At 40.0% G+C, this 13,206-nt stretch overlaps 1 protein-coding gene across 1 annotated transcript in view; it reads right to left on the minus strand.

Moving 5' to 3' along the window:
- Positions 1–9,963, minus strand: part of LOC130432117 (adhesion G protein-coupled receptor A3) — a 64,131-nt gene extending 54,168 nt beyond the window's left edge. Inside the window, exons 1-3 of the mRNA XM_056761361.1 lie at positions 9,316–9,963; positions 5,091–5,162; positions 1,507–1,578 (exon numbers count right to left, since the gene is read on the minus strand). Of these exons, the coding sequence (XP_056617339.1) occupies positions 1,507–1,578; positions 5,091–5,162; positions 9,316–9,533 (362 nt within the window). The 5' untranslated portion in view covers positions 9,534–9,963. The remainder of the gene's footprint in view (positions 1–1,506; positions 1,579–5,090; positions 5,163–9,315) is intronic.
- Positions 9,964–13,206: the final 3,243 nt, after the last annotated feature.

Here is a 13,206-nt window from a genome sequence, read left to right on the forward strand (position 1 = left end):
GAGACACACACACAATTGACATGAATAAGCTGACATCAGTGAATGTTTTGTATCAATGTGAATCAGTGAAGTTTCATGTCAGCTGTCACAAACACAGAGACATCAGAATAATCTGTGTGATTATTATAATATAATATATATATTATAATATATTATATTATAAATATTTCATATCAGCGTTCGTGACCACTGCACCAGTGACAGACCCCAGAAACACACATCTTTCCTGGAAAGAGACAACAATTGAACACAAAATGATTTGTTTAAATGAAGCCTCAGATCTCCTGAGCAATCCTAGACAAATCTCTGAGAAACAGGATTTCCCGCTGGGATGGAAACACGTCTGAGTGCAGAGAGAAAGTTCTGGATGTTCTGAATGTGAATGTAAGTGAGTCACTAATGACCTTTAGATCAAACCCACAACCACCACACGACCTGACCGGACACACCTCACAATCAATAACACACAGATCATTCATCTTCTGTCTGCGTGTGCTGTGTGTGCATATGTGTAACAAGTCATGTGTTCTGCAGTTGTGTGAGTGGTCTTGTTTTTATATCCCAGTGGGGACCCAAATCTGAATACACACCACACATTGGGACTCGTGACACCGTGGGGACCAAAATTGAGGTCACCAAAAGCAAAAAAGATTTTTGAACAATATGTTTAAAACATCCAAAAATGCAAAAAGTTTTCTATGATCTTTAGGTTTAGGGGATGAAATACACACGATTTACAGTATAAAAATCATTACGCCTATGGACTGTCCTACAGAGATATCAACCAGACATGTGTGTGTCTGTGAGTGTGTGTGTCTTTGTGTGTGTGTCTCTGTGTCTTTGTGTGTGTCTGTGTTTCTCTGTGTGTGTGTCTCTGTGTGTGTGTCTTTGTGGCTTTGTGTGTGTGTGTGTCTCTGTGTGTGTGAGGGTCTGTGTGTGTCTGTGTGTGTGTCTGTGTCTCTCTGTTTGTGTGTCTGTGTGTGTGTGTTTCAGCTGTGGTTGAGTGATTCAGTCTTCAGTTGTGTAATGAAGGGTTCAGAGCTCTTAAATAGCCCAGCGGAGCGACTGGAACCACACACTCAAATTAAACCCAACAACGGCTCTTAACTGGTACACACAACCACAAACAGACGCACAAATCCTCCAATCACAGGAACATTAAACTAACCACACAGCTCCTGTTTCTGCTGGAACAACCATGTGTGTGTGCACGTGTGTGTCTTTGTGACTGAGTGTGTGCATGCATTTGTGTGTGCGTGCTTGTGTGTCTATGTGTGTGTGTGTGTGTGTGCTGTGGTACGATCAGCTTGTGTGATTTCACTGCATGTCAGAGTCAGAATTAAACTGGAGTTGTGCTTCAGCTCTGATCTTAAAGAGTGTTAGTAATGGAAACAAATTCTCAATGTCATGAAAACAAAAAGTCAAATATACAACCTTTCAATTGTTTACAGTTGTTTTAGAAACACATCTCAGTAAACAGGCCGGTGGTGTTTCAATCCTACTTACAGTCTCTTAAGAGCAGTCAGGCCGTGAAAGGCAGCGGAGGCGATCCTGCTGATGAGATTACTGCTGAGATCTCTACAGAGACACAAAGAGAAGAAAATGAGACATCAGTGACACACAGAGTTTTTGTTTGACAACAATTACATTGTTACACAAATTTAATACAACGGATTTATTATTGTATAATATAACTCTTCATCGGATGATTTCACACAGCCCGGTGTACTTCAGGTATTTATTCTATAAGTTCATGTGAAGTTGACACAGAAATACGCTGGCCATACACAGAAATCTCTGAATAGCCTCTCGGTCGCACTGCAAGACCAAACACACTAAAAATACACAACATTATATCACAAGTGACTCCTCTGAAGCCAAACCAAACTTCCTGAAATTGTTTGTCAGAGTTTCCTGCGTCTGAGGGGAGTGACAGAAGAGCTGCCGATCCTCAGAACACAACAAACTCTACAAGACTCCCTAACATATTTTTAAACTCAATTCTTGTGTTTATCTGCTGTGAAGACATTAACACAATTCTTGAGAATCATTTTGGAGAAAAAATACCACAAACTTCCCATAAGTCCCAGTGAAAACCCTGAAGGCACTTACAAGTATGTATTCTACTATTAGTTCTATAACAGTAAATTCTATATGATCACAACTATAGGAGCAGATCCTCTGGGTGTTTGTCTCCAAAATATAATGTTTTTGTAGTTTAGCATCATGACCGCTTCCCTCACATCTAAAATCTCTTCTCATCTTTAATAAAACTTTACAGACTGTAAGGACAGACGGTACAATCTTAAGCTTTTTCAGACTTGTGACAACATTTTTCACAGCTTCAGTTCATCAAAATAAAGTTTATTCAGTATTCACTTATTAGCAAAATGTGAAGAATCATGAGTGACACACACACACACACACACAGTCTGTCGTGTCAGTCGATGAATGCTGTAAAATTTCACAACCACAAATTGTTTGAAATCTTGATGTCAGACTAAAACGTAACTGCGTACAAACTATACAATCACAGTTTATATCTCACAACCCACCGTCGATCAAATTCTTAGTTCATGTTCAGTCATCCTGACCCGCAGGGGGCGCTATGCCTCGTACACTAATGACTCGATGTATGTCAGACTCGAAGAGAAAAATGTGTTGACATGTGTGTCTGCTGTGTTGGGAGGAAGATTATTAATGGAGTGTTACTGTTACATGAACAAAATCAACAGTCTGTGAATCAGTGTGCACATGCACAGTCTCATGTAAACGCATTAAACGGTTTTCTTTTATCGGGGAAAGCTCATAAACGCTTTAAGCAAAAACCAATGGGCAGAAGCGGTTTTTTGCCCATTACTCAGATTTCTGCACGTAAACGCCTTTACCAGTTTTCTCTCAGTTTTGTTCATGTGCACATGTCTGAAAGTGCAGTTGTAAAAGTCCCAAACCAAAGTAACAGTAAAATATTGTATAAAAGTCCACTCTGGAATCATGCAGTTGATGTAGAAACATCAAAATGAAGAACAATTGTTGCATACGCAGGTACGGCAGACATGAGAAGGGATATAAAAATACAGCTTTTGACCGTTTTCATGCTTCATTTTTAATGACTAAACAGGCTCTCCACCGTGACCTCACTGCACACGAGAAATCCATGTAACACGTTTTTTTTTGCGTAGCTGGTTTATTACCATTCATGTAAACACATGAAAACAGTTTGTTTTTTAGCAGATTTTTGATAGATATCTGTTTATTTTGCGCATGTAAACGCACTCAGAGTGATGGAGAGCAGAGCTGATGTTCAGTCATTAGTGATCATCCAGCGGTGTGTAACGCACGATGAACTCAATAAAACAGCAGCTCATGTTGAGAATGAAACATGCGCCGAGTTCATTTGATCTACAGCTTCCTACATTACCACAAATAAAACCTAAACAAAACATGATTACTATAGTAAAAACACAGTAACCACAAATTCCACACGGTTTTGATACAGTCCCATACAGAGTGGTGAAGGGTAGTCAACTGACCCCCTCCAAAGCTGCTGTACTCTCTACACTGTTACTGTAATAAAACCCATTGGGAATTTCATCAGAGACATTATGACCGTATTACAAAACACATCTGTCATTTATTCCAAACAATAAACACAAATGATGATGTTTAAACAGAATTGTGACTGACGGCAACACATCCTGCTGAGTTTCTTGTCATCTAACGGTGAAAGAAAAACACAATGATGCTATTCAGAAATAAACTCAAACACAACTCTGCGTATCAGACAGGAAAACACAGAAGTGTGAAAGGTCGGCTTTGTATCCGCAGTGACATCATGTCTGTCTACTTCCTCTTCCTGTTTGCCTCCTGTGACAGTAGCTGCCGATCCGATCCTTAATAGAATTTGAAAATTGAATCGGTACGTCCCAAATCATAGTATGCTGAAATGAGTATTCTCAAAGTACCCTGGTGGTCTACTGCTTCCCGTGAAAATCCCACAGGAACATTAACGGCTGATATTACCAAGAACTGAAAGTATAGTGACGCTGCACTGCATTAATACAATGTGATAAAAGATGCTTTGCTTAATTAATAAATAAATGTAAGTATACAGAAAACATTACAGAAGGAATAATGAATGATTAAATACTTAAATGCAGATGTATTTTGATGTTTATGACAGCAGGCAACAACGGCCACTTCTGTTTCGTGTCAGTATGTCCCATTGAGTGCCGTTTTACTGCGCACTAAATATACTTCTACATGAGAAAGCAGTTCAAACTTTAAAGGCAGAGTATACGTAGGTGAATGAGGACACAGCGAGTCAAGAAGAGCAAACTGCTCGACTGATGACAGATCCCCTGAAAATCATTACGTCATTGACATGAAGAATTCATCTAGATTGTCAACATGCTTGAGGTAACACATGTGATGATGCAAATATTGCTTTAACTATGCTTGATGGGGATTACTCTGTGGTAAAACCCTGATGGTACTTTGTAAAAGAAGCAGATGAGAGTGGATGACATTAACAGGTCATGCCCTTCACATGATTTCATCTGAGAGACAAACATCAGCAGCATCTGAACATCTGCTGAGAAGATAAGAGTTTGATTTAAAGGGTGACGACACAGAATCCATCACAGGTCACAGAGGAGACTTTCTAAACACATCTCACACTCTCTCCTCACACAACAACACACTTCTGTCACCCCTCAGATTTCAGAAGACAAGGAACATAATGTTCAAGTCTGAAAATCCAACAGGTTTGTGTCAACATGAGTGTGAGAGATTATCTGAGGTGAACACGTCTCGCTGCATGATGATGTCACACACATGGAGACGTTTCCATTTGCTCTCCGTGTAATCTCACTGATGTCCAGAATAAATAACTGGAGACAGTGAAACACAAACCTCTAAAGTAGAGGCTCTAATCATGTCCTGATACTAGAAGCAGATATGATTTGAAATAACTTTTTTTCTCATTGATGTTGATTCTCTGTGTGTTTTATTGATAAATGCACATCAGCAGGAGCCAAACACTGTGAGTCAATGATGATGATGATGATGATGATGAGGGTGATACTCACAGTTTCTCCAGAGCTCTTAGGCCGCTGAACGAGTGATTTCTCACCACTGAGATCTTATTGTTGCTCAGGATTCTGAGGAGAGAAAACAAACACAAACCCATAAATACAGATCTGCTCTGGACATTTTTAGGATTTACACAAACTCACACAAACAGAAAAGAGGAAGATTTATATGACGCAACGCGTGCCGTAAATCTCCTGGTGGTTTGTAACAACAACACTTTCTCTGGGAACAGAGCCCTTAAAAAACATTGCACTTGGTTATGAGGGCTGACGTCTCGTCTTCCTTGTTCTTTTGAAATAATAAAGATGATTTTAATATACTTTTTTGGGGGGGGGAAATAACCATAGAAATGTTAATGATTTTACTCTGTAGGTACAGCTCTGTGCTGCATTCATCCTCTATACACGTGCACTGTAAGTGTGACAGTAACTGGGAGATTGTTTGTGTAGTTTTGTGTCTCGTTGTGTGAAGCGTGAGGTCGATCACCTCCTCGTGCCTTATACAGACATCTGTCTAACGTCCAGGAAACAGCTAGAAAAACATAATTGTACAGAATGTAAACAGTGCATGACGAAAATCTAATGTCCTTCCAACTCTCTATTTACAATATCAATAATGTCCTGAGAGAGTTAGAGAAAGAGAGAGAGAGAGAGAGAGAGAGTTAGAGAAAGAGAGAGAGAAAGAGAGAGAGAGAGAGAGAGAGTTAGAGAAAGAGAGAGAGAAAGAGAGAGAGAGAAAGAGTTAGAGAAAGAGAGAGAGAAAGAGAGAGAGAGAGAGAGAGAGAGAGAGAGAGAGAGAGAGAGTAAGAGAGAGAGAGAGAGAGAGAGAGAGAGAGAGAGAGAGTTAGAGAAAGAGAGAGAGAGAGAGAGAGATTGCGAGAGAGTTAGAGAAAGAGTGAGTGAGTGAGTGAGGGATAGGGATAGAGAGAGATAGTGTGTGTGAGAGAGAGAGAAAGCGAGAGAGAGATATGTAAGAATAATCTCATACAGTTACTAGAGAGAGAGAGAGCAAATGCTTTATGTCATTGCAGTCTTTGAGTGTGATTGCTCCTGGAGCAAAAGGCTCAACACACACATCAACAGACACATGCGTGTGCATGGGTGTGTGTGTGTGTGTGTGTGTGTGTGTGTGTAAGCATGTGTATGCTAGCTTGTGCATGCATGTGTGTGTGCTTTGTGTGTGGATCAACACTGCTCACTTCTGTTTGAACACTACACAATAAATCAGAGAAGCAGATAGTGGAGCAGCTCCTTTAGCAGCACATGATGTGGATCAGATCTTTCTGTGTTCAGGTTCTGAGCGCTTCATATGTGTGTTTGTCATGTGTTGACAGCTGAATGAGAGATTCTGTGTTTTTACATGATTCACACACACACACTAAACTCCACCCAACAGCTGCTGGATGTCCGTCCCGGAGCTCCGCCGCACCTCAACTCTATTATTATATGAGCGACAGAATAAAATAAGCTGAGTTTCAGCGTTCCGCAGGCACCAATCACAGGAAGCAAGCGGGCTAAAGATCACAATCTGAACTATTACAAACATCCCAAAAGATTTCTACCCTGCACTGCTGAAACCCTCCGGCCGTGTGTTTTTCTAAAATATCAGGTTACCGGGAACATCTAACCAAAATAACATATTTCACATCCACGAACGTTGACCTTGGGACACGCGGGACACGATGGAGTTTGTGTTTGTATTTCAGGAGCTCTGAAACATTCAGACACACACATGCAGTTAAACAACTGAAGACACAAACACACACTCTTAAGTACATGTAGAGGATGCTTAGCAATTATTTGTGGGTGTGTTTGAACTGTGACCTCATTTACATCACTTCTTGAATCAGATGATAAAATGTCATAGATGAACTTGGGTCAGTGCGACAGGAGCATTAATCTCCATCAACAGCGCTCAGACTCTTCCAGCACATCCTCAGCTCTTCAGAGGTCTGTCTGCTGTGGGGTCACACAGAGTTAAAGGTGACGTTCTCTGGCTGTTTTTGAAGCTCAGATGATGTTTTTGGGTGTTTAACAATGGAAAAACGCTATAGATTTCACATATTTCGAGTCTGTTGTTCACCACTGTCCCACATCTAACAAAACAACTGGATTTCTTCTGGTCTATATAAAGTCCGTCCTTCTGAGACATTTTGATTGGTAAAGCTGACCAGGTCTGTCGTGATTGGTTCCCCGGTTAGTGTGTGTGTGAAGATGTCCCACTCATACCATATCAGCGAGCTTCAGCTTCTCAGTCTGTTGTGATTGGTCGGTGCCCCTCTCACATGTATTCATAAACTTTGGCTTTGAACAATAAACAGTAACAATAACGTCATCTTCACTTCATCAGTTAAACACATGCAGATCCATAGAAGTGTAATGAGGTCTGCTAGTGCATGTGCGAATGTCAATCTTTGTTAGAGATTGTGTGTGTGCGTGCGTGTGTTTCCATGTGTGCGTGTGTGTGTGTATGTGTGTGTGCGCGCATGTACAATTTATAATAACGTCCTCAAGAAATCTCATCCTGAGGTTTTAAAGTGACAGTTTTGACTTGATATTTTTATTGCTTAGGATGCTGTTAAGAATTATTATTAATGTTTGTTTCTTTGTTGTGCTGGTCAGTACATTTCACATGCATGTATGAAAAGCTGCCAAACATCTCAGAAATGTATGAAATGACATAATGTTGACTAAATGATGTCGACAATTCTCATACTTACATCAAGAGTTAAGACTTACAGATCTGACTCTACAGGAGAAATATATAATCTATAATGCATGCAAACTTAGTTTAAAACAGATTATCTTAAAAGCACAAATAGAGCATGATTATAAAATATTGTTCATCATCTAAAAGAGAAAACCTTTAGGCTTCTTGTCATTCCACTAATGAATGAATTAAAGATGAGATTGTGCTGAAGATGTTTAATGGAGTGATGATGGCAGAATAATGTTTTCAGAGTTATGACAGAATGGTGAACATCATTAGATGTGAATGTTTTCCCCTCCACCGGCTCTTTATTTATTCAGTGCTCAGAAACAAAAGTGTGCCGGAGGAAGTTACGCCGGAATTATAAATGTGACGCTTCCTAAAGTGGGAAAAGATTTCCTGACCGACCAGAACTTAAACAAACACATGCAGGACTAACCTTTTAAACACACACACGCATGCTTGACTAAACTAAACTAAGCTTCACAGAATTACTCCATCACTTTCCTGTCAATCAACATTTTAATTTTCCATTAGAAAAGAAATTCCTTTCAGTCATCTTCAAAAAAATGAAACTGTATATGTTTTATAAACACAAATGCTGGCATTGCTCTGTTCTGTGATGCGCGTTCATGACTTCACGTAATATGTAATTATGTTGAAAATGTCACGCTTGATGTAGACGGGAGTACAAAGTCAGTGTTTATAAGTTGAACGTGCAAGTTTTCAACGTAACGTTTTACATGACGTCATGAACGCACATCGCAGAACAGAGTAAGACCAGCATTTGTGTTTATAAAGCAAATACAGTTTTATTTTTTAGCAAATGATGGTTTCTCTAGATAAGATCTTTATTCATGGTCTGGTGTGGTTTAAAGCTGCACTGAATCATTTTGACTTTTAAGAGTTTGGAGTCCATTGAAGTCACTATATGGAGAAAAATCCTTCAATGTTTTCATCAAAAACTTTCATTTCTTTTCCACTAAAGAAACAAACACATACACATGTTGGATGACATGAGGGCGAGTAAATAATCATCAACATTTCTTTTGAAAGTGAACTACTCCTTTAAGAGCATGATCAGCACATGTGTGTCCCTGAGGTCATAAACACAACAACATCTCTGTACTCTGAAGTATACAGTTCGACTTTCTGTTGTGAAACATCTAGAACCTGAAATCTTGCCTGCGTCAGAATGATGTCACAGCTGTCCAAACAGTAAAAGCATTCTTGTTCATTTACAATAAAGCTCACTGTACAATATCATGCTCACTATAAACCGTCAGTGTACTTCTGGGATTAACATCAGAAGTTCTCAAAGGGACCCACGCCATGAGAACTACATTCATCTCAATTCATATTTGCTGCTCCAGTCACCTGTGAGACTTTGCTACAGTTTAACAAATGATAACAGACCAAACAACCTACAGGTTTACTATCATACAAAGGACGGTAAATGTTCTTAAGGGCACAGTTAGGTAAACACAGATACTGTATGATGAAGTTACTCACAGTGACACCGTGCTGTTGGGTAAAGAGCTGGGCGGCATGGTTTCCACCAGGTCCGCATCGTCACACACTACCTTGATGCGCAAACTCTGTCTATCAAATCCCTTTGATCTCTCGGAGGTGCAGTGACAGCTGTCAATCATCAGATCGCGACAGTATCTGTTGCTCAGTGCGCATCTCCAGCAGCCCATGAGCGCGCACAGCACGAGCAGCGCGTTCATTGCGCACGGAGTTTCATCTATAAAACACGCGTTCACGTTATTTCACCGCGGGTAGAAGAGATTCTCGAGCATGTCACATCAAGAGAGGAGGTCAGTGGATCTCTGGTGATCAATAAAGACACCTGAACATGAAGACTCTCCAGCACGCGCCATGCGTAATTTGCCATATATCACCGCACAGCTCTGGACACTCATAGCACCCCCTGCACTATACTGCAGTTTACGTGGAGTTTCTTTAAGGTTTGCATCCTTACATGCTTCCCGTTGGATCCTTATTCATCAAGAACAAGGAAAGAAAAACGTTTAATCCAATGCGCGCGCGCCGTCACTGCGCGTTTCTGCGCATGTGAGCCTTTAGATCAGCAGGTTTTGTTGACTTCTGTAAGTTTGTCCTTCAGTCAACAGGTTGAGTAGCCGAGCATGGTGAGGAACCCTGCACTCCACAAACGACCTGAAAGAAAGCCGTCCAAACTTCAGCCGGCATTTCCTACTATGGTTGCGGCGTGGCTTATAAATATTCATGAGGAACCCCAGTGGACCGCCCTGATTCGCTGATGTTGAAAGGCGGGCGCTCGTCTCTTTGGCTCATGACTAATAATAATAATAGAACTGGAGGCGGGACTGAAACTTCCTCACAAACTTAATCAACTTCCACATGACCACCACAGCACTGCTTGTTTTCTCTAAATGAGGCTTGACAGTGTGCATCCATTCATATCTGTCGATCTGTATGTTTATACTATTCATCATTGAAATGACCTCATCATTGAAATATAGCCTCTGTATATATTGTTCATAGTTCATACCGACTGTCATATTGCCATAGAACATTCCTTCTGTAAAGTATTTTCATAGTACATGGCCATTGTATAGTATTTTCCTAATATTGTATTCTGTATTTATTCACACTGTATATCCTGCACTTGTTAATTGGACTTCTGGTTAGACCTAAACTACATTTCGTTACACTGTACTTGTATATGTGTAATGACAATAAAGTTGAATCTAATCTAAAATGATTCAGGATTGACCTCATAACTGGATTGTCTGTAAATGCATTGAAAAATAGCCATGAAATAAAGGCGACTAACTCAGAGTGGAGAATGAAAAAAGGTGTTAATAAAAAGACAATGAAGAGATTCAGAGAGACCGTTTCCTGACCCGCTGACCGTTCAGGATTTCCCATCACTCCCTGTATGACAGCCAAACATGAGGCAGGGCTTCTCATCCACCGCCGCCAATTTCTCATTATCTCTCCATTTTTCTCTCTCTCTCTTTAGATCTCTAGGGAAAAGCAAGACATAAAGAAACATTGTTGAGTTGTGCGTTTCTTTCAGGTTCTCCTCTGGAGGAGTTGTTTGGACAGATGTGCTTTCACCTCACTTCTGGATTGTGAAGATCTTCTCTCGTGAGGCCGAGTGAGAGAGAGAGACAGAGACGTCATCGTCTGTAGTGATAAATGTTCTCATGAAAAATAAAAACACATTCATGGATTCAGACGTTCTCTCTGCACTAATGAGAAGCAGAAAACATCAGCTGCCTCTTGATACTCAACAAATCTGTTCTCAGTTCACTTAAACACACAGACCAACAACGAGTTTAGCAAAGATTGTGTTCTTAAAATCATATTATCTCAAAACAAGTCTTCATTTGTTGAATATCTCTTCAGCTCTGTTTTGTTTATAGGCTGTCAAGTGTTTTACTAGAGAACAGCAGGTTATTTTTTCAATGTTCAGTGACATTAACAAGAGTCTTTATGATGAAATAAATAATGAATATAGGGAGAAGACACGTTAACATCAGTGAGAACATCTCCAACATACACCACACATCACGTGTAAACTAATGAGTGCACTTGTATTATGTGTGTTCACTAAGCAGAAAACTGTCATGATATCACATGAATATTACATGAAGGGTCAGATGAAGAAAGGAATCTCTTTTAAACATGTTTCACTGAAGCAGAATGTTCCTCTGGAATGAGCTGGACTGGACTGGACCAAGAGTGAAGAGTCTGTTCCGTCCGTTTGCACTTGTGTTTTATGTTCCCTCCGTTTGTTCACTCTTCAGCCCATGTTTAGGCGCGGCTCACTGGAAAAAAAACAAGATGGCCAGTATGTGGCTACCAGTGGAGTCTGATCCAGGATCTGTTTCTTCTGGTGCCCGTGTGAGTCTGTAAACCACGTCTGTTTTAACCCAAGAACTCTGGAAGTCTGGAGGCTTCAGTAGATCAAATGTTGATGAGAACCCGACTATAAACAAGAAAACTTGAGCTCTGGGTCTAAAGTTGTGCTGAAATAAACCCATCCGTCGGCTCAGTTTATTAGATGTCAAACAAACAAATGTTGAACTAAAGACACTAGGATAAAAGATCTGCCACGCAGGACTCAAACATGAACCTTTTATCAACACAGATAAAAAATCGCTTGTATTTGTGATATATTTGAATGATGTTTGCAGGTCACAAAAAACAGTAGCATTGAGATTTCCTTATTATTTTGATGTTAAAATGAACACTCGACCTTCACAAAAAGTCTGTTCTTTAGGTGTTCATACTAATTATCGTAAAGGAAAACTTAGAAACAAGAATCATAAACTACAGGCGAAGTGTATTCTATCCATTTCTTTTATATATAAATGACACATGTTTGATACACTTATATTTTATATAAGGAGAAGTTGTTCAGTATCATTTAAAGATGTGTTCTTCTCTCATATATTGTTTGAAGAGCTTTTTCTTCTCTCATGTCTTCAGCTCTTTGTGACTGAACTGCAGCTTTGCTTGGGCATGTCATGATCATTCAGCCAATCACAGCACTTCGCCGACAGCGTCTCTTACTGGATCAGAACTACAAGAGGCTCCAGAACGCTTCCAGACAGAGACACAAGGCAAGATCACACAATCACACAACGCAATTGCTGCAGGAATGATCTCAGGAAATCTGGGGTGACACGTACGCACATATACACACACACACACACACACACACACACTCTAACCCTAACACAATATATTAAACACACAAGAATTCATGAGAAGATTCTGATCTCATGAACAGGGTGTGTGGAAGAAAACAAGTAAGTGTGTAAGAAATGTGCAGTCAAACACAGTGTGTGTGTGTGTGCATTAAAAATAATCACAAAACAACATACTGTTTTAATATGAAGGAATTTTCCATATTCTCAACTCAACTCAACTCAATTTTATTTATATAGCTGTACATGAGACACATTGAATAAAAGTATGAATTCTAAAGCAGCCCCCCCGGCCAGGCAAAACAGTATGCAAACGGTGGTGAGGAACCCAAAATATTCATTTTGACAGTTGTTTTACCTTTTGCACATTTAGCATTTTGGCATAAACGGAAATGTCCGTAAAACAAAGTAAAATGTACTGATCATTTTCTGCCAGTACTTCTATTTTATTCAGGATATTTTAACAGTGTGTGTGTATATATGTTTGCTCAAACTGAGCCAAGAAACGCTGGAGAAATCTGTCATATTGCTCAGGGACTGCAGAGGAGCAGCTGTGTGTGTTTGCACTGACAGTCATGACGTCTGAATTCTCCTCATGGAGAAAACTGTCTCAAATATTCAAACCTGCATCATGGTGGACAGAAGATTCAGAGTAAGGAGCTGTAGTGTCTCAATCAGGTCCTCTCTGGAGATTTAT

Source organism: Triplophysa dalaica, chromosome 11, assembly GCF_015846415.1.
Source record: "Triplophysa dalaica isolate WHDGS20190420 chromosome 11, ASM1584641v1, whole genome shotgun sequence".
Classification (NCBI taxonomy): Eukaryota; Metazoa; Chordata; class Actinopteri; order Cypriniformes; family Nemacheilidae; genus Triplophysa; species Triplophysa dalaica.